Here is a 22658-nt window from a genome sequence, read left to right as displayed (position 1 = left end):
GCTGCCTTTGGTTACTGTAATGTCTTTTCATTGGCTCTGCATTTCTGTTGTGTTTAACAACACACATGTGTTTGCTTTCTGCACGCTACGACAGATCTCACTGCATACCGTTACCCGTTGCACTTCCCTCTCCCCGGTTTTCCATCCAACCATATGAAAGTTAAAGTGAAACATGGATCTTTCCTTACTCTGGATTCTCTTGAAGCATGTCCGTACCCAACAACATTGTTGGTCTTAAGCTCTTAGCCCTCTTGGGTAGGCCTCGGGTGGAGTTGTAGCCTCCCCCTCCACAGCTCTCTCTCTCACCTCTGTCACCTCCTTGCCCCTGTAAAGCTGCCACAGTTCCTGTCTGTTCAGTGTAGGGCTGCACGTTTCTTAATAGAGAGATGCTCAGAAGTCCAAGAGTGCAGAGGAGCTCAATGCGCTTCTGTTTTTGGTTTAGCTCAAAAATGTTTTTCCTGGCTCAACCCACTCATACTTAGGTCCTCTTACAACAAACTAAAAGGTCCTAATTGCCCCCAAGGGAAAGATTTAGCCACAATAGACATGTGGTCGGACAAAAGCCCAGTACTCTTACCCCGGCACCCTCACCCCTCCCCAGACAGGAGGGATGAACACGTCAGCAGTGTCTGTTTTGCACTGTGGGTAGCATGACCACAGGTTCGACGCTGTAAAACATTATATATACAGAATATAGACCCAGTTAGGCACGGTGTATGGTTGGATAGACATCTGGAATGTTTACAGTTTACAGCAAATCCAGTGTTTCCTGTTTCTCTTCACATTTTATTTAAGGTAAAGAGTCAAATTAGATGTGTGTATCAAATTGTCTCTATGACCACACTCACTGTAGCCTGCTGTCTGGCTGTGAGTCTGGAAAAGATGTGAAACCGAATCTGGTCACAAGATTTAGATATAGAGAGAGATGAATGAAGAATTACAGCTGAATTACACTGTGGTTCATAATCCAGTGTAAAGTTGCAATTGCAGACACAGTGATTAAAAGGTACTTAAGTTCTTTTTTTCGCAGTCTTACCGACACAGAACTAAATTAAGTAAATGGTAAAATTTAATTGTAACAGCTTTTGACCCAGCTTTGGTCCCTGCACTCGTCTTTTGACTCTCATGCCTGTTGAAACATGGAAAGTCCTCATTCATTTTAGCCATCCATAAAGCAAATATTGTTGCACATGCAGTAGATGATCAGTCTTCGAATACCTTCTTGTGTGGTAAGTCACGGGCCATTTGACTTGCACAGAACAGCTTAGCCACCTGACCGGAGTGCAGCCTGGAACCCTCATCACACTCAGGCTATACTTTATTTCTTCACTGCTCCACAACATTGATATGGAGGAATTCCTGGAAGAGGCCTTGCTGACACAGGATTAGGTAAATAACTGACTGATGTAGATCCAGGGGCATATTTTATAAATGTATGTGAAATATCAACACAGTTTTTCCCTCCGTTTTTGCTAAATTTACTTTTTAGTTGTGTGAAATATTACATCACAGTCTTTGCACTCTGCTTCTGCTTCATGTTTCAAGTTTGTTCAGGCAGTTGTGAGCAGAACTCTTCATAACCATGTTATGATTCATTGCTGTGGCATGATGTTGAATATGAAGGCCAATCTAATGCGTCACTGCTCACAGGAAGATTTTATAAATATGAATAGTGTTATAGTGAGCAACATATACAGTTAAGAAGGCTGCCCTGTGCTCTGTTTAATTGTTATAGCTCATAGTTACGCTGTCGGCTCACAGAGGCATGTATTACTGCCCTCTCGTAAAAGTCCACTTAGTTTAACAGCGACAGGAGAGCTTGGAGGACATGGCCAGTGAAACCCTGGGCAGCGACTTGTGCGGTCGGCTCAGAACTGGGCCTTTTGTCCGCTTTTCATGAGTCCTGGGAGCCCGTTAACCTAGCCGGCAAGGCTCTCGGCCTCACGTTTTACTGTTGCAGTGACAGGCCGGCACTCCAGCCCTCAGCCTGCGTGCAGAGCTACCGCTGGACACTCTCTGTTTTTCATTCTCTGACCGAGGGGGAAGACCATATTGTTTTACTAGCTGCTTTGGAGTACCTGATTATGTTTTCAAGTGTGAATGCATGTGTGCATATGAGTGTGTCTGCACATCGTTTCATGAAGGACGATCAAATGACAAGATGAGCTGTGATCAATGAGCTGTCGACAGAACACTTCTGACCTAGTGGAAAGCGAGTCCCCTGATGGTCCTGGCCCATTTCAGGCCACCGGGGCTGGGGCGCCCCTGCACAAAGAGCGCTCTGTCTCTGTCAGGATTCCCCCGAGGAATCCTGCACAGGCCCCGCTCACCTCGACAGCACCCGGCTACGAACAGCACTTCATCTGTCTGTACTCAGAAAAGTCATGATAATATTATTAACTTACCTCAGTGCTTTAATATGCTGATAATTATTTCCAATTATCCAACCATACATTTAGATTCAGCTGTACAGTGTCCAAAGCCAGCAATAAATCGCAGAAATATTGATGTGGGAAATGTGTTTTCTGTGCTGTAATAGGTATTAAGCTGATAAATTTAAATATTGAAGTACTTTGGCACTAAAATGAGATGTTTCAGGCTTTAAAAACATAAACAGCAACAATTATAAACAATATCTACACTGTTCAGGTTTTAATGAAATGTATAGCAGTGCTGTTACTTGCCTCCTGAATGACTGCATAGTGTTTAAAAAATAAAGAAAACAGTCATGGATTATACTGTATTTCTGAAAAAGAAACTGGGGACAAGCCAGCAGTTTTTTGGAAGTAAAAAAGTAGTTATTGTTGCATTTACGTCATATGTGTGTGTGTGTGTATAGAGAAAGATCTATATCTATCTATCTATCTATCTATCTATCTATCTATCTATCTATCTATCTATCTATCTATCTATCTATCTATCTATCTATCTGTATATGTGTGTGTATATGTGTGTGTGTGTGTATATGTGTGTATATATGTGTGTGTGTGTGTGTATATGTATGTGTGTGTGTATATGTATATATGTGTGTGTGTGTGTGTGTGTGTGTGTGTGTATATGTATATATGTGTGTGTGTGTGTGTGTGTGTGTGTGTGTGTATGTGTGTGTGTGTGTGTGTGTGTGTGTATATGTGTGTGTGTGTGTGTGTGTGTGTATATGTATATATGTGTGTGTGTGTGTGTGTGTGTGTATATATATGTATATACATATATATACATATATATATATATATATATATATATATATATATATATATATATATATATACATACATATACATATGTGTATATATATATATATATATATATACATATATATACATACATATACATATGTGTATATATGTGTATATATGTGTATATATATATATATGTGTATATATATATATATATATATATATGTATATATATGTGTATATGTATATATGTGTGTGTGTGTGTGTGTGTATATGTGTGTGTGTGTGATGCAGGTACAGAACTATCACACCCTTCATATTTCAAACCCTCAGTTTTTATGAGCTCTCTTTGAGTCATGTAAACCAGTTGGACCCAATCATTTAAATGCTTCACATAAATTCAACTAGTTATGCTGTTTTATTAGCCACTCGTGGTATGTATGAAAGTTAAATCGGTGTCTAATTCAATCAAACATCACGCAGAATGATTTATTATACTTTTACTGACCTTTTTAAACTGGTAAACGTTTTTCTCAATCTTGTGCAAGAAAATTTATGGGTAAATAAAATACCTCGTGCGATTAATCTTTACCTGTTCGCCTATCAGACTCCTGCAGTTTAATATTAGTAGTGATATTTAACTGTCCTTTCAGTTTCTGTTATTTTTTTGTGGCTTTTTTAAGTGGAAGTAGTGGAATATGCAATATATGCTTTAGAGTGTTTTTGACTGCAAGTGTGATAGTGGAAGTTTTGACCAATGGTGGCACTAGTGAGCATTGTTTGAATTTGCAGCCATAAGCACAGGGGCGATGTAGAGGTGGGGTCCTCCAAAAAAGAATATCTGATGGCCTAAAAACAAAGCAGTCAAGAAGCAGAATGCAAAAAGGTTTCACAAAAGTTGTTAGGAGTAAAAAGCCATGTGTAATGCTCAGATGTGGGTACCCCAGGTTTCTCCCACAGCCCAAAGACATACTTGTTTGGGTAATTCGCGATTCCAAATTGGCCGTAGGTGTAAATGCGAGCGTAAATGGCGATCTTTCCAGAGTGTTCCCCAACTCTCACCCCATGACAGGTGGGATGGGCTCGACTCCCACTGGGACCCTGAATTGGATAAGCAGAAGTAAACTGATGGTAGATGGACAAATAAGTTAGCAGATCAGTACACATGATCAGCCAACACAGGCGTACAGTACAAAGCTTAATTTTACTTGAGAGAGTTTAATTTAATAACAAACCTTTGCTGTACTTAACAAAGAATAACATATATGAAAATGTTGTTGAGGGGTTTGAGTAAAATGATGTTTGCATATGCAGAGGATGCCAGAAACCTATAAGAACAGCACTGCTCTTCTGTCATTTTAAGGGTAAAGTAACAGTTGAGGCTAGCAAAACCCTATTAAATGTCAGTACTGCAGAGTAGTCTTGGGATGTTTTTAAAGTTAGTGGTGCATGGAGAACAATTTGCCCAGACAGTTGTAAGTCATTTCATTAGGATCTGGACTCGGTTTGATATTTCTTGCCCTCACTATACAGTCTGAATCGATTCATGGTCAGCGAGGGTAAGCTGAGGCAAATCCTTTTAACAGGGTCTTAAAGCCATAGCGTGAGGTAATGTTGGAAGTAATAGGTTCTCCCCTGGGGTTGATTAGGCTCAGTCCTGTAACTTTCACTTAATGGGATATGACCCCTCAGAGCCCCAAGTCTCTGAAAACACACGCATGCCTGGCCATTATTACCACACACAGATACATAGACACGCACTCACAGTTCACACATTCGGCCCTCATGCTCCCCAACACACGACTGGTGTTTGGTTTAAAACGAGGCCGTCGCCAATTAACTGTGTTATGCCAAGCTTATTCTCTGGCTGTTTCTCGCTGGATAAACTGTTCCAATTGGTCCCCAGCAGCCGGCTGAGGCAAACAGTAAGTAGGTGTCTCTGTTATCACAGCGTGGTTTTAAAAAGGCCTGAGAGGATTAGACAGTGTAGTGTAGGATTTCAGGCTGGTTAGCCAACACAGACCTTTTAGGTGATTGTTTTGCCTTGGCAGCATGTGTCGGTGAACTCCAACAATCAAGGAATCCCTCCTTGAATTATCACATTGTTCACATTTGGGTACAGTGACAATAACCATACAGTGTCTCTTGAAGGTACTTGCCCAGTAACCTTTGTGGTCTGGTGTGTATTCTCATTGGCAAAGTGATGGTTTAAAAGAGGAAAAAACTTTGCTTGGGGTGGTTGAAGTTACCAAAGTTGTTTTGAAGGAGATCTGGTACTTAACAGTATCATGTTAAACCAGCTAAAGTCACATATTATAATGTGTGACAATTATCAGGCAAAACTTACTATTATGGGACAAAAAAGCAATCAAACTGACCTAATGTCTTGCAATGTGTGACTACACTGTGCTAATAACTTAAGCTGTTGCAAATGAAGCCAGACCGTATATGAAAGATGGAGGTAGCTTGTGGGTCTGTTTAATTGAAAACCTTAAATCTGCATTCTTTGCAAAGGCGAACAGGGGATGACGACGAGATGCACTAATTGTAATTTTCTTGGCTCATTATAATTTCTGGTTCTGATTTTCTTTCAAAGGATGGTAACTGACAGCATATACAGACAAAAATTAACTAATAAAAAATTATAATAAAAGCAATTATTCATTTTTCCCTAAACTTTAGCAAGTTACAGGATCTTTTTTCACTTAAACAAGTGAATACAAACCACGTTTACTGGCACTTAACCTGCAACCACCAGCAGACATAATTTACCTTACCAAAGATGCAATAGAGTTGTACAACAAAACAAATGTCAGCTGCTTACATCATTTTTCAGTATGTTTATATAATCACCAGATAACAGGACATTGACCCTTTTTTTCTTTTTCACTCATCTTGATAATTTTTCTCCTTACTGCTTCGGTCTTTTCTCTGCCCATACTGTGGCTGGTGGATTGTGGGTGGCTGTAAGCTCTGGCTAGTTTTAGTTTTACCATTTTCCCTTTGTCACTTTCTTCAAACTGGGGAGGTGATGTAAGTGTCTCAGACCGACTTATAATCGTCTGAGGTAATATGTGAGACTGGACGGCCAGTGTGTGCTGAACACACTGAAAATCAGCCAGTACAAGCCCCTGGCTGGTTGATCATTGTCTTTCTATTTTTAAAAAGACTTGCAGTTGTATAGAATTCAGTGGCAGAAAGTCTTTAGATCATCTTGCTGTATTACTACAAAATATACTTTTCTTATAAATTAGCTCCACTGTTATAAGTAAGAAGGGGGTTATGCCTTTAGGTAGATGAGCATATTATTTCTTCCTTCAAAAGTTGCACAAATTATGTTTACATGATTATTGGTATCATGCTTTTGAGTCTTTTACTGAATTTGATCTTGTTCGGTTGTTATTGGAGCAGTGTGTACAAAATGCTCTGCTACAGCAGGTTGCTGTGTTTTCTTCAACATGACTTCACAACATTTTCACAATACACCTATTTGTGCTTTATTACTGACTCAAAGGGTACTTATAATTCAATGCAGAAAGAACCACCAGACACTGCTACAGCAAGCCATTATTCAATAGCCAACTGCCACGATGATCTGCTGGATAAGCTTCGAGATCTCAGCCTGGCTCCAGTCCCAGCCATGGGGATGTTGTAAGCAGTGTATGTGAAAGTGCAAGTGTGCCAGTAGAGCTGCGGTCTGTGCTAAAAACAAACTCTACTTTTAAGTCACTCAAAGCAGTAAAGACGATATTGATTCATCACTAATGGCTTTTCAGTTTCTTCGTTTCATTGGCAGTTAATGTGTGATTGTCCTTTCAGGGAAGGTGACAGAGCAAATGGTACTCCTTTAAAAGCATTCTCTGGGCAGATCCATCCAAACAAAATCCAACCTCCTTACTAATTTCAAGTTTTTAAGTGACATAAAAAACCCCGCCAAGCCTGTCTGGTTTCAGGATGATCAGGTCTGCCAGTGAGTGGATTCTTTCCATGAAGGAGGAAAGCTGACATCCACATAGACACTAAATTGTGGAGGGGAACATCCATATTTTCTTCTCATTTGGTTGTGTTCCCATTTAATAGGTCACTGCAATAACAAACCAATTATTTACGGTAAAAGCCTAATTTATCCCCCAGATATTAATCTCTAACTGTTGTCTTGTAATTCACCCCAATGACAGGCAGACCTTTTAAATAAACACTGATGGTGACCACAGCGAGGGAGAGCCATCGCTCTTGACGAGTAATGATCCACTCGCTATCTCTATGCTCTCGGAGGCCTAAACAGTTTATTTCGTGTTTGCAGTCACTTCCTCGGGGTTGTTAAGCTGATGTACAGTTTGACAGAAACAGAGGTAAACCAGATCATTGGAGAAAGATTCTTTTGACCTGATAAGTAGAAATGGGTACATTAGGGAGAAAAATGGAGCAAAACACTAAAACTGTGGGATTAGTCTTGTATTCAGTCTACACAGACAGATGCTGAAAAATTATTTTGTGTGGGAAAGTGGGTCCTTTACCCTACAGTATTATTTTGTGACTTAAAGGAGCCATGAACCACTACTACCATATACAGAATTTAGGGTTACCTTGTTTGCTTATCTATCATAATGTATATTATGTTAATATTACCACGTAGATGTTCCTTTTTTAATCATACAACCCTTTAAAAAAAGAAAACACTGGGTTCTGTGTAATCAAAGGAGCTTGCAAAGAAAGGGTTCTGTGACTGGGTTCTGTGTAATATAAATATGCAATGCAATCATTTTCATATTAGATTTTTTTCTTTAAACATTAAGAGACTGGGATCTTCATGTCCCCACTGAAAACACAAATATTTTCAATAATGGAAACTACTGAAAACCATTGTCAGTGAACACAGGCTACACTACACATATCTACATCCACATATCCTCATAGGCAAGTCATTTAAGATGGAGAGAAATTGGTCAAAATGTTTTATTATTTCGTTCAAAATCATTGACACTGTGTCCCAAACGCTAAAGAGGAGAAGGCTAGTCATACTTGTTGTCTGACCATGTTGGTAGGGAGGAGCAGAGTGTACTTCAACATGTGAAATCTCCAGAGGTGTCTACTTCTAAGCAAACTATTTTGAGTCAGAGTTTTCAGAGTCACGAAGGTGGCTGTCTTTTAAATCACCATACTAACTGATGCTAAACACATAACTTGGCCCACAGCAGCTTATGTTAAGTCTCTTGTAGTGCCCCACTGTGACATAGATACTCTGAAGTATTTATTTATGCAACCTACTGAGATGTAACCACAAACTGTTGTGGTGCATTCAGTTTGTGATGCAGAAAAAATGCAGAAATTCTTTTAAGTTTGGCCGTAGTCTGCTTTACGTCTCGATTACATTACTATTACATCCAAGTTTTTTACTGTTATATTTTTAAAAAATTCTTTATAAATCTATGTCACTTGTTGTTCTGATAATAGCTGAGATTGGAGTAAGTAGTGCTCAGTTGATTGATTTTATGCAGAAGAAGAAATGATGCATCATACACCCCCTCTTTATGTGAGCGGACACAGAACACGAACCAGAAAGAGTAATATCCAAGATTGGTAACCAGAGTGATTATACTGAGGAGCTTTGTATTCTACCAGAATCCAGGGAAGGTGTTGCTTATTTCAGCATGGTGATGTCGAACCACAATCTGTACATATTCCATAGCAGGGGTGGCCAACTCCAGGCCTCGAGAGTGGGTGTCCCGCAGGTTTTAGATGTGTCCTTGATCTATCACAGCTGATTTAAATGGCTAAATTGCACAATTGTTCTTGGGGGAGACCTCAACCTGGGACTAAATGAAGAAATGGATCGGCTCAATACAGCAGGAACTCAGCGTGACTGGCAGTCCACAAATATAATCAAACAGTATATGAGCGACTTTGGTCTTTGCGATGCATGGCGCTCCCTTCAACCCAACAGTAAGGAATATTCTTTCTTCTCACATGTCCATCACTCTTACTCTCGTCTGGATTATTTTCTGGTCAGCAGCTCACTGCTGAGTAACATTACAGACACTGAGATTCATCCTATAGCTGTCAGCGATCCTGGTCCTGTATCTTTAACACGAATACAGATGAATAATACTACACCAAGAAAAAGCTGGAGATTTAATACATCACTGCTCAAAGACGAAGAGTTTATCAAATACTTTAAAAAAGAATGGACTCTATATTTAGGCTTTAATGGCATTCCTGGTACATCAGCATCTGTCCTCTGGGAAGCAGGGAAAGTCGTGATGAGAGGTAAAATAATCTCTTTCTCATCACATAAGAAGAAAGAAGAAAACAAAAAAATTCAGGAACTAGAGAAAAACATCAAATCCTTAGAAAAAGCCTATGTGTCACACCAAGATCAAGAAATATTAAACAAAATACACAAGACAAAACTAGAATTAAATGAAATTATTAATAAAAAGACTAAATTCTTAGTACAAAGACTTGGCCTGCAAAATTATGAACACGGTAACAAATCCGGACAATTTCTTGCTAACCAGTTAAAAATCAATAAGGAAAAAACAACTATATGTGCTGTTAAAGATTTATCTGGGAATACAATATACGATCCTAAAAAAATAAACAAAATTTTTTGGGATTTCTATGAAACTTTATATACACCACAAATAAACCCATCTAAAAACGAAATTGATCAATTTCTCGACAACATAACTCTTCCAAAATTATTAGACACCCAAGCAATGGCACTGGATTCACCACTGACGCCAGGTGAACTCCAGGAAGCTTTGATAAGTATGCCCAATAATCAAAGGAGCTTGCAAAGAAAAGCGTCTGGACTTCTTTAAGTTACTTGAAGACGTTTCACCTCTCATCCGAGAAGCTTCTTCAGTTCTAAGGTCAAACGGTGGAGAGTCCCAGATATAAACCTAGTGGGAGTTTCCCCCCACAGAGGGACAAAAGGACCCCCTGATGATCCTCTAATCGCCTGAACCAAGGTGTGAAACTGGGCGTGGGTCCCAATCAGCCAGAGTTTCGGGTGAGCTCGTTGTGAAACCTGGCCCCACCTTATCATGCGAATTCCTGAGGTCAGATGGCCCAGGGTGTGAGTGGGGGTTAAGGCGTCTGGGAAGGGATCTCAAAACTGGATTATAGATGGCAGAGAGTTGGTGTCGTAAACCCCGCCTCTGTTCAAAGATGGTCGCTCACAGTGGACATAGATGGCTTCTTTCACTCCTCTTTCAAACCATCTGTCCTCTCTGTCCAAAATGTGAACATTGGCATCCTCGAAAGAGTGACCTTTATCCTTAAGATGCAGATGGACTGCTGAGTCTTGTCCTGTGGAGGTGGCTCTTCTGTGTTGTGCCAGTACCTCCTCTTTGACTCCCATCACCCTTTGGAACACAAACTTGGAGTAATCAGGACCCTACACCACCGGGCAGAACATGTTCCCTCTAAGCCTGAAGGAAAAAAGAAGGAACACACACATGTAAAGGAAGCACTCAAAACGTGCGGCTATCCTAAATGGGCGTTCTTAAAGTCAGCAAAGAGGCACAGAAAAGAAGACCAGACACCAGCGAGGGAGGATAAGAAGGACAGACGCAACAACATTGTCATCCCCTATGTAGCCGGTGTATCAGAGAAACTCAGGAGAGTTTTCTCCAAGCACGACATCCCGGTGTATTTCAGACCCAGCAACACGCTCAGACAGAAACTGGTTCACCCGAAAGACAAAACGCCAAAACACAGACATAACAATGTGGTGTATGCTGTACAGTGCAGCGAGGAATGCCCAGACCTCTACATCGGAGAGACCAAACAGCCACTTCACAAGCGCATGGCACAACACTGAAGAGCCACCTCCACAGGACAAGACTCAGCAGTCCATTTGCATCTAAAGGTCAAAGGTCACTCTTTCGAGGATGCCAATGTTCACATTTTGGACAGAGAGGACAGATGGTTTGAAAGAGGAGTGAAAGAAGCCATCTATGTCCACTGTGAGCGACCATCTTTGAACAGAGGCGGGGTTTACGACACCAACTCTCTGCCATCTATAATCCAGTTTTGAGATCCCTTCCCAGACGCCTTAACGCCCACTCACATCCTGGGCCATCTGACCTCAGGAATTCGCATGATAAGGTGGGGCCAGGTTTCACAATGAACACACCCGAAACTCTGGCTGTTTGGGACCCACACCCAGTTTCACACCTTGGCTCAGGCGATTAGAGGATCATCAGGGGGTCCTTTTGTCCCTCTGTGGGGGGAAACTCCCACTAGGTTTATATCTGGGACTCTCCACCATTTGACCTTAGAACTGAAGAAGCTTCTCGGATGAGAGGTGAAACGTCTTCAAGTAACTTAAAGAAGTCCAGTTTTCTTTGCAAGCTCCTTTGACTACGATGACCTGGATGACTGAGAACCTTCACAGACATATGCCCAATAATAATGCTCCTGGTCCAGACGGTTTTCCAACAGATTTTTACAAAGAATTCTGGACAATTCTGGCACCAGTTTTTCACAGGATGTTGCAGGAAATCAAAGAAAATGGTAGACTACCACCAAATATGAACTCTGCAAATATCAGTCTCTTACAAAAACCAGGCAAAGACCCTGTATTTCCTTCAAGCTATCGTCCAATATCCCTTATTAATGTAGATCTTAAAATAATCTGTAAAGCTCTCTCTAAGAGATTAGAGAAAATAACCCCCCTCTTAATTCATCCTGACCAAACTGGTTTCATAAAAGGTCAGCACTCCTCAACAAACACTCGTAGATTACTTAATTTAATAGACTACTCATACAATAAAAACATCGAAACCATAATATTATCTCTAGATGCAGAAAAAGCATTTGACAGAGTTAACTGGAAATTTCTATTTGCAACTTTACATAAATTTGGTTTTGGACCCTCTTTCATAAACTGGTTAAAAATATTATATAACTCCCCAACAGCTTGTGTCAGAACAAACGGGACACAAAAAAAAAAAGAAAAAAAAAAGGCTAAATTAGCTCCTCAACATGTCCTGAAGTTCTCCAGAGGCCTGGTAACGAACTAATCATGTGATTCAGGTGTGTTGACCCAGGGTGAGATCTAAAACCTGCAGGACACCGGACCTCGAGGAGTTGCCCACCCCTGGTAGAGAGTAATAAAAGGGTACAGGTGCTAACATGGCCAACATTTAAAAAAACCAAGCGAATTATAAATCAAAAAGTACAACAATGGTGGAGCCAAACTGTTTAGCAGCTCCAATCATATTCTAAAACCAAAAGGCGTACCATTTTGCTTTCAGAGCTACAGTGACTGATCTCACTGGTGTTAGTCAAACAAAATGGAATAATTGCAGCATGTGTTTTTATCTAAATTTGATATCTAAATTTAAACATTTATTAATCTAAATATCTAAAAGTTATTGAAAAAACGTCTTAAAGAGTTATTTTCAGATAAAAATATAAAAACATCTACAATTCTACAATAGTTAGACAAAATGCAGTGATCATGCTGTTTATTTATTTATTTTATTTAGGACAGTGCATGTTAATGAACATAAATATAAAAAAAATTACATGAATGTAAACATACCAGATTATAGCCAAGGGCTAATTTCCATCTGTTGTCCTTAAGCATAAAAAATAGACATAATAATTCATAAAAATTCATCATTCATTCATAATAAAAACTCCATCACCAAACTTACACATACACACCATTCATGCTAATGTGCCCAAGCAGCCCAGGCAGACATTAGGTTGTAAGTAGTAAATCTGCTGCCTGTACACTTTAACTGGCACTTCACAATAGTTTTCTGGCACTTAAGATACAATCATTTGGCTTCAAAAGACATGAAGTGCCTTTATTTGTGTTTCCACATTAATGACAATTCTAATACTTTACAGATTAGTCTTTTGGTGCTTTGTCAGAAATTTTAATTTGCATGTAAGCAAACCTGAAGTTTCCAGACATGCGTCTGTGCTGTTTTCTGAATTTTCTTAGCAGCTACTCACTTCCAGTTTTCACATTGGCTTGACGCGCACACCCACAGGCCAAATTAAGAAGCCTCCCAAATTTGCACACCTTTTTCTTTACTTAACAGTAACGTGTCTTCCACAGCTTCTGAGCCACTGTGTTAATGTTGGTTAATCTGACTGTGACACATGATTGATAGCCTCTCCCAAGTGTGCAGGATCCAAAGGATTAGTAGTGTTTACTTCTAGTAGCATGCTGGGTACCTTGGCTGTAAATGACTGGAATTAATAACCTGCTGACGCCTATGAGACAGCTCTGTTTATGTACAGGGAGAGACATGACAGTCTGCCCTGGACATTGAGTAGCTGTAAAAGAGTCTGCCCTTGCCCAGAAAGGTTTGTGTTTATATGTCACTTATGACGATGCTAATATTCCTGTTAGCCTAAAATGATTCTTTCTAAATGTATTTTTTTGGCCTTTAGCATTTTTAGGTCATATGCCATGAGGCTCAGATATTAATAATACAGGATTAGTGCAGTGTTTACATTTCCCTCTCTCTCTCTGCTTCTGGCTTTATCCACACCTCCCTTCTTCCCTGTCACACACAGACACACACATGCACACTAAGGGGCATGAGAACAGGGTAAATCCTGACAACTTCAATGAAGCCTCACACAAAGACTAAAACTCGAGGGGGGGTGAGAGAAATGCAAAACCGTACAGTAGCCTGACCTCTTCCAGCTAACATAGACATGCATGCACCAGATACCGGGCGTGGCCACCTTCCTGCACAAAGCCAGAAATAAAGAACCAAGATAATGTTTTCAGCAACAAGACCCCTGGGTGACCTTCCTTATCGACCCCAGCATGACCCCATAGTGAGGAAGGAGAGAAGCAAAGCGCCCAGTATCACTATACAGGAGTCGAATGGACAGGGACATCACTACAATAGTGAAAAAAAGGAAGGTGCTGTCATTGTGTGCTCACAGTAAATCACTGTGTAGGTGACAGTCCCAGATCTCGGGCCCTTGCACCCACCTTAACATCCCGGTGCGCTCATAAGTCAAACGTCTTTCTCTGTCTACACTCTCACTGTGATTGTAGCCTCAAGTCTTTGGTCATTCATGTATTGTTTCTTAAGTATTTCTCCACAGCTGGGCTGGTTTGTCTGTTTCGGGTCAAATACAGGTTTGTGGCTTCAGGGTGCAACTGTACTCGGCTTAACGCTGAGGAATGTGCCGCATCCAGCTTCAATACCAGCTGGGAATGGAAGGAGATCATTTCCACTCTCAATGACTCCATCCATAAATTGAAAGCTAACGACGATCAGTCTATGCAGCTGGGTTTTGAAAGCAACATAACAATTGAATTACGCTTTGTTTTTACATGCCTCTATGCGTGCCATCCTCATACACTAGGCAGACCTCTTCTATCTTAACGCAAGTGTAAACAGTTATCTTTTTTGTTTATGCTCTGATATTTAACAGTTAAACCTGTGAGAGTGCTGTGTAACCATCGCATAAATCCATCTGTCTGTCTCTTGTAATTTTTCTCACGTCTTCGCTGTGTTTTGTCCACAGTCGACCTGGAGCACATGAGGACAGTGAAGTCTGATAAACACCAGCGCTTCTGCCAAGAGAACGGCCTCATCAGTCAGTTCGTATCGGCCAAGACAGGGGACTCGGTTAGTACCAGCCAATTTTCAGTAGGTCAGAAAATAAATTGGAAGTGGCTTTCATTGGATTCACCTTGTGTTATTTTTCTCTGAATTTCTTATTCCAGGTGTACCTTTGTTTTCAGAGATTGGCTGCTGAGATTCTGGGTGTAAAACTAAACAAAGCAGAGCTAGAGCAGTCACAGGTGAGCCGTGACAGCATCAAGGTTTAGCATCAAGGTTGTGTATGCAACGTTCTTCTAATCGTATATGGATAATTTGCTCTTAGTCTCATCAGTACTTCACCAGTCACCTATGTGCAATGTTATGCCTGAACTTAAGCGAGGTCACGGGGAGTGCGTTAGGTCAATGGAGGTCACCACACACTGTATAGGACTTTTTGCTGTGTAAACATGATTTTGCTACGTCTGCCTCCTGTGATGGTATACCTGCCACTGACACTGCCCATCTGTAAATAGACCCACATTGACCACATTAATGCGTGAAGTCAGAGGTTAAAGGTAGGCAGTTGTTGGGGTGAGAAGGTTAGGAGTGGCTGGCTGATTTATTAGTTTTATCTCCCACTGTTTTTGTTTTTTTTGACAAAACGGAGCCTCGGCTTGCCAGCCAGTCCATGATGCCCAATAGTGGCAGCTGTAGGATTTACAAGGTCACCTCCCCCAGAGGCATTAATCCTGAGTGTGATATGACCGGCTGGAGCCACACTGGCTGGCTAGTGGTTGATGAGCCTGAGGGGCTACAGAGAGGTCAGGACCCCAGAGAAGGGAGAGCTTGTAGGTGAAAGAGTGGCCAAATTCTCAAGCTCTGCTCCAATCAGCCAACACCGCTTCTGACTAAGTGAAAATGACCACAGACTAATGTAGCTGTCCATCTGCTTTTGCATTTAACCCCCTCCCTTCATAGTTCTGTCAGTAAAGCAAAGTGCTTTAATCCAGGCTAATCAAGCTGGGTGGGTGGCTAGATCCACTGTCCACTCATAAAGAAGGGATGAGTAGTTGTCAGAAACACAAAACACAGCACAGCTCTACAGGGAAGAAAACATATATTGTATAAGCAAAAGAAACTACTTAACATTTATTAAACTTCCTATAAAACCACTGAGTTAAAGGTACATTCCAGAAATTTACATATCTAGTGGATACTGTATGTGTTGTGATCTGAGGTTCTGATTGATTATGAATAATCTAAGAATTAAGAATCTAATCAAATAATTATTTTCTCAGTCTGTTGGTTTGCTCAGAATTTCTCATAGCTGGTATTTTCAGATGTTTTGTCAGCGCAGTAGTCCAAAGTGTTTGTCGATTTCTGCAGGTTGGTGTGGAGGAATGTGTTTTACTTGGTCAAAGCAAAAACAAAACGCAAGAAACAGTTCATAAATTTTCATAAAGACCAGTGTTGTAAATGGAAATTGGTGCAGAGAGAAGGCTTTCAGCAGGTCATGCCTCTGGGTGTAGCCATGGGCGAGCAAAGTGTCGTTATCAGCTGTCAGGTTTAGAGAGCTGAACATGAGGGTCACAACCCCCGACAGTATTATATCTGCCTGGCAGGCTTCTCCGTCATGGTCCTCTGTCTGTAAGATCAGATAGCGAAGTTACGGATCACTCACCGACTCCAACACCAGGTTTCAGCAGCTCGTTAATCAGGCAGCCAACCAGGGCCTGGTATTCAGCCATGTGGGCTCCTCGAAGGTGGTTAATCACCATAGGGTCCAGCTGCCCTTTTCTATTGAATAAATGAATTATTTTTAGGGTTTGGACAAACCAGCAATTTAAAATGTCTCATCAGACATAAACTAGGATGAAGTGTACTGACATGGCATCGATCTCAATAATGAAAGACTAGATTTTCAGTGTTCTAAGGTTTTTTCCTTTGTGTGTTTTAGCGTGTGTTTAATTAGAAAACTGGCTTAGCTCTGTGTGCTGTCTACACTCCTTTTCTTCCTCATCTCTAGCACTCCCTGATTTATTCTTTCTCATTCACTCATTACTTTGCTCAATGTCGCTTTTAACTCTCATCATACGTGTGCTCTCTCATGATTTTATAACTGTCTGTTTTTCTGTTTTGTTTTGTTTTTCTATTCTTTTTCCTGTCTTCCACTCATCTACTGCTCGATACACTGAACCTGCTCAGAGGATTGTGAAGGCTGAGCTGGTGGACTACCCACAGGATGAAGGTCCAATTAGTCAAGAGAACGCCCAGCAAAGCAAAATATGTTTGATTCAGTAGCCGGAAGTATGTCTCTACAGTTACACAGATATATCCCCGTAGATTTGTAGTTGTAGCAACTATTAGTAATAGAGGTTATGTTTTGGTTCAGAGTTTAAATTTACAAAGTAGTGAATCAAATAAAAATACATGTCCTCTGTAGTAGTGTTATTTTTTTAGTCCACTTTGGGATTCTAAGCTATGTGTGTTTTTGTCCGTGTGTGATGTAATGAGAAAAACCTCAAAACCATGAAACAGATATGACTCCATTCTGACCTTCATCTGCTTCCTGTCAGATTCAGGGCGTGGGTGCACAAACATTTTGACCAATGTCTTCAGTCATAGCATGGACTTTGAGCCCATGTCAAGAAATGTTAAAGAAACAATTTGGGAGATATCTCAGTCAGCCATCTAGATGAGAAGGTCCTTACAACTTACAGTGGGGCAAAAAAGTATTTAGTCAGCCACCGATTGTGCAAGTTCCCCCACTTAAAATGATGACAGAGGTCAGTAATTTGCACCAGAGGTACACTTCAACTGTGAGAGACAGAATGTGAAAAAAAAATCCATGAATCCACATGGTAGGATTTGTAAAGAATTTATTGGTAAATCAGGGTGGAAAATAAGTATTTGGTCACCTCAAACAAGGAAAATCTCTGGCTCTCACAGACCTGTAACGTCTTCTGTAAGAAGCTTTTCTGTCCCCCACTCGTTACCTGTATGAATGGCACCTGTTTGAACTCATCATCTGTATAAAAGACACCTGTCCACAGCCTCAAACAGTCAGACTCCAAACTCCGCCATGGCCAAGACCAAAGAGCTTTCGAAGGACACCAGGAAAAGTATTGTAGACCTGCACCAGACTGGGAAGAGTGAATCTACAATAGGCAAGCAGCTTGGTGTGAAAAAATCAACTGTGGGAGCAATCATCAGAAAATGGAAGACATACAAGACCACTGATAATCTCCCTCGATCTGGGGCTCCACGCAAGATCTCATCCCGTGGGGTCAAAATGATCATGAGAACGGTGAGCAAAGATCCCAGAACCACACGGGGGGACCTGGTGAATGACCTGCAGAGAGCTGGGACCAAAGTAACAAAGGTCACCATCAGTAACACACTACAACGGCAGGGAATCAAATCCCGCAGTGCCAGACGTGTTCCGCTGCTGAAGCCAGTGCATGTCCAGGCCCGTCTGAAGTTTGCCAGAGAGCACATGGATGATACAGCAGAGGATTGGGAGAATGTCATGTGGTCAGATGAAACCAAAGTAGAACTTTTTGGTATAAACTCAACTCGTCGTGTTTGGAGGAAGAAGAATACTGAGTTGCATCCCAAGAACACCATACCTACTGTGAAGCATGGGGGTGGAAACATCATGCTATGGGGCTGTTTTTCTGCCAAGGGGACAGGACGACTGATCCGTGTTAAGGACAGAATGAATGGGGCCATGTATCGTGAGATTTTGAGCCAAAACCTCCTTCCATCAGTGAGAACTTTGAAGATGAAACGAGGCTGGGTCTTCCAACATGACAATGATCCAAAACACACCGCCCGGGCAACAAAGGAGTGGCTCCGTAAGAAGCATTTGAAAGTCCTGGAGTGGCCTAGCCAGTCTCCAGACCTCAACCCCATAGAAAATCTGTGGCGGGAGTTGAAAGTCCGTGTTGCTCGGCGACAGCCCCAAAACATCACTGCTCTCGAGAAGATCTGCATGGAGGAATGGGCCAAAATACCAGCTACTGTGTGTGCAAACCTGGTAAAGACCTATAGTAAACGTTTGACCTCTGTTATTGCCAACAAAGGTTATGTTACAAAGTATTGAGTTGTATTTTTGTTATTGACCAAATACTTATTTTCCACCCTGATTTACCAATAAATTCTTTACAAATCCTACCATGTGGATTCATGGATTTTTCTTTCACATTCTGTCTCTCACAGTTGAAGTGTACCTCTGGTGCAAATTACTGACCTCTGTCATCATTTTAGGTGGGGGAACTTGCACAATCGGTGGCTGACTAAATACTTTTTTGCCCCACTGTATGTCTGTGCATGACCCTGCCGCCAGTAATGGGACCGCTCCAGGGGTGTCAAACTCAGATACACATTGGGCCAAAATTCAAAACTGGAACCAAGTCGCGGGCTAACGTTAATATTTATTGAAATATATTTATTCCTCCAGATTTAAGAATGAATCTCTTCTTATGGACTCAAACACGTTTTGCTGAAAAACTGAATATGGAACAAGCAAAGCTTAATACTAAACAATATAAATTTTATCTGTGTAATACCAGTAGGCCAGCTCTGATAGTAATTTGGTATGGCTTCGCGGGCCAAGTGTAATTAGGCTGCGGGCCAAATTTGGCCCATGGGCCAGAGTTTGACACCTATGGCTTAGACGGACATACAGAGTTTTTAAAATTAGATGTTTCTCCTGATAATGGTTTTTGGGCTAAATTAAGCTAGTCTGCTGCTGGCTGTGGCTTTGAATTTATAGTCAAGACATAAGAGTCGTATCAGTCTTTTCATTCAAAGCTGCATGAAAGCAAACACTTCTGTTTCTCAAGATCTCATTCACAGTGTCGTTTATCGCACTTTTCAGCAGTTTAACTCTTTAATAGGCGAGGCTTAATTTAATCTGTGGCCTAACTGGAGGTTTCTGGTATTTCAAAGGAATTCTTGTTGCAGCTTTCAAACTAAAAAGACACCTTTCCATCTTTTTCAGCGCGTGGTGAAGGCGGACATTGTGAACTACAGTCAGGACACTGTAGCCAGGACAGTCAACCCCCCTCGCAGCTCCATGTGTGTGGTGCAGTGATCCCCTCCGAAACACACAAACACACATAAACACACACAAAGCTTGTTTACAGTGTTACTCTTTCCAGATTTTTTTGATGACTGGATGAAAGGTGTTTCTCTTTGTGGGTGAGGAGAACAGACCGTGCGGTTTCGAGGCCTTGGTCTGTAGTTCAGATATTTAGCACGAATAATTTCATTGGTGGTTCACCAAAAAGGATACGGGACCTCACTTTTCTTTTTTTCCAAGTTTACACGCAGCTATTCTTTCATTTCATCTTAGATTTATATTTAAAAATGACTCTTACATCGATTACTAGCTCTATGTTAGTACAAAGCTGGTTTTTCAGTCTGCTAGTTGAGAATATTTTTATACATGAGCATATTTTCTTCTACCATTGCTGTTAGAGACGTTTGTTTAAACAGTAACCCCTGTTTAATCTGTGGCTGTAACTACGACTGCAGGGTGGATGTTCACGGGACATAAACGGGAAGATGAAAGCAAATGTGATTTTCTGATTTTCTTTTTATGCCTGTGGTGCTCATCAGTTGAAGAGAGGGGAAGTAGGTGTAGAAAATGTTTTAGCGAGTGGAGTGAAATGAATCTCTGCTTTGTTTTTGCCAAGTAAGGGCCTCCACTAGCAGTAATGTGATGTGAACTACCGTATGTTGTGTTATTTTTGCATAGACATATTTAAATTTTAGTCGTAAATTAGGATTTACATTTTCCACAAAACAAACATACAAATGATTTCCATCTGTTTAAACAGCGTCTCTTCTTCAGGTGTTCCTTGTAGATTATATTATCCATTTCGAAAATGTAGTTTTATATTTATGATTAGAGTTCATGTAATTTTGTTAGATGCTCCTTTGGTAAAGTGTTAATGACATTAGATGAATATGACTGAAGAGGTTCTGAGTATCAAGTTGAGCATCAGCTAAGCTAAAAATATACGTTTTGATTAGATTTCTCTTCGACTGTCTAGAACAGCGGTTTGAATTGGAGAATGAGTTTGATGCACAGCAACCTGTTCTTTAGTTTGTGTGTCTGAGATACTACCAGATTTGTTTAGGTGGTCACAACTAAACAGCCATCATATGTGTAAAATGTGTATTTGTATATGAAAAGCTATCCCCGCTCCATTTCAAAGCAGCTTTCAATGATTAGAAATCATCACAAGGCATCACTGTAAATTCTGATCATGCTAAGAAGATGTACTCTTTAGAAATGAAAAAAATGTACAGTGAAAAGTGAATGTTTAGATATACAGTGACACATATTTGTGTTTTTAAATAAATGCTACATGGAAAAAGAAGTGATTTGTGAAGTTAATTAATTAATCTTGTGTGTACAGCAAGACTTTGCAGGTCTTGCCTGGAAAATGGGAAACAGACATTTATTTAAGTTTTATTTAAATGTCTTTATGGTAGTCATCAGGGATAGTTATTCCTGAAGGAGACTCTTCTTTAGATTTGCTGCCTTCTGTTCTGTCAAGAGGATCCCTCACTGCTTCAATAATGCTGAGGTCTGCGCTCTGGGGGAGTCATGACTGATGGTGTTGCATTGGGCGTTTTTCTGTCCACGTCCGCTTTCCGTGCGCTAGAAATGTGTTTGGGTCATTGTCAGAAAAGCTGAGAAAGGAAGCCATTGCCAGATGGTATTACATGATGGATACCATCTGATGGTACTTTTCTTGGTTCATAATTCCATCAATTTTGACAAGATCTCCAACATCACCGGCTGATATGCAGCCCCCAAACCATGACAGAGCCTCTACAGAGCCTCCACCTGTCACTGCTGATTTCCAGCCCAGTTCTTGTGTAATTTGGCAAACCTCAGTGTTTTCTCCCCATTTGCCTCCCTTAAGAATAGCTTCTTGACAGGCACCTCTGCATTACAACAAGTTCTGATGACACTTCACGAACAGTAGATGGATCAACTGAAGGTCAGATGCACATCTTAAATTATTTCTCAAGTATTTGCTAGTCAAAGGAGCTTGCAAAGAAAAGCGTCCGTTTAAGTTGCTTGAAGACGTTTCACCTCTCATCCGAGAAGCTTCTTCAGCTCTAAGTCCAAATGGTGGGGAGTCCCAGATTTAAACCTAGTGGGAGTTTCCCCCCACAGAGGGACAAAGGACCCTAGATTTTGCTAGATTTTTTTTCTCCTTTTTTTTCTAAGAACATGAATTTCAGATCAAGTTTTTTGACTTATAGCTTTTTGGGAGGGTGGCAGAATACAATTTAATGCCTGTCAAGCTGTTATATTTTTCATAGATTCTGCTAATTTCCAACAGATTGCTAGTAAACAAATTGTCCAAGGATACAATTTAAAATTGCTTCTTTAGTAAGTCGTCTGTTATGTGTAGACACACCACTGATTCATGTCTTTAGTTACAGTTTTATGCTTTTAAAAAGCATTGCTCTGAGTGGTCAGGTACAAAGACTGAACTGATATTAAGTTAAAAAAGCAGCCAATGTCTTGAATAAAGAGTGGGATTTGGACTGAGCATGGAGTTAAAAATTGGAGCAGGACACTTGATGGTTCGTAGTGGGGCCGATGGCGCGATATGGCAGCCTCGCTTCTGTCAGTCTGCCCCAGGGCAGCTGTGGCTACACCTGTAGCTGCCTCCACCAGTGTGAGAATGTGAGAGTGAATGAATAGTGGCATTGTAAGCGCTATATAAATCCAATCCATTATTAGTGGGAAAGTGTAATTTTTAATTTTTTTTTTTACATCCCAATAATGTTTGCATATGTACATATATTTAAAAAGTGCTATATAAATAAATTTTACTTACTTACTTATTTATTAGTTTCAGGTTGGCCATTCTTGTATTTTGCTCGTTTGTGTTGTTGTGTTTGCACA

The 22658-nt window shown here is 40.7% G+C and overlaps 1 protein-coding gene across 5 annotated transcripts in view; it reads left to right on the top strand.

Annotated features, from left to right (window-relative positions):
* The window catches only part of rab28 (RAB28, member RAS oncogene family), a 37372-nt gene extending 16264 nt beyond the window's left edge, over positions 1–21108 (top strand). Inside the window, exons 5-8 of one of the 5 annotated variants that reach the window (XM_026146881.2) lie at positions 14697–14800; positions 14899–14976; positions 16922–17023; positions 19722–21108. In XM_026146881.2, the coding sequence (XP_026002666.1) occupies positions 14697–14800; positions 14899–14976; positions 16922–17017 (278 nt within the window). In that variant the 3' untranslated portion in view covers positions 17018–17023; positions 19722–21108. The remainder of the gene's footprint in view (positions 1–14696; positions 14801–14898; positions 14977–16921; positions 17024–19721) is intronic. The other 4 variants (XM_026146900.2, XM_080308661.1, XM_026146890.2 and 1 more) reach the window with 4 other exon arrangements.
* Positions 21109–22658: the final 1550 nt, after the last annotated feature.

This window comes from Astatotilapia calliptera, chromosome 2 (assembly GCF_964374335.1).
Source record: "Astatotilapia calliptera chromosome 2, fAstCal68.1, whole genome shotgun sequence".
Lineage (NCBI taxonomy): Eukaryota > Metazoa > Chordata > Actinopteri > Cichliformes > Cichlidae > Astatotilapia > Astatotilapia calliptera.
This window is presented reverse-complemented; position numbering and strand designations above follow the sequence as displayed.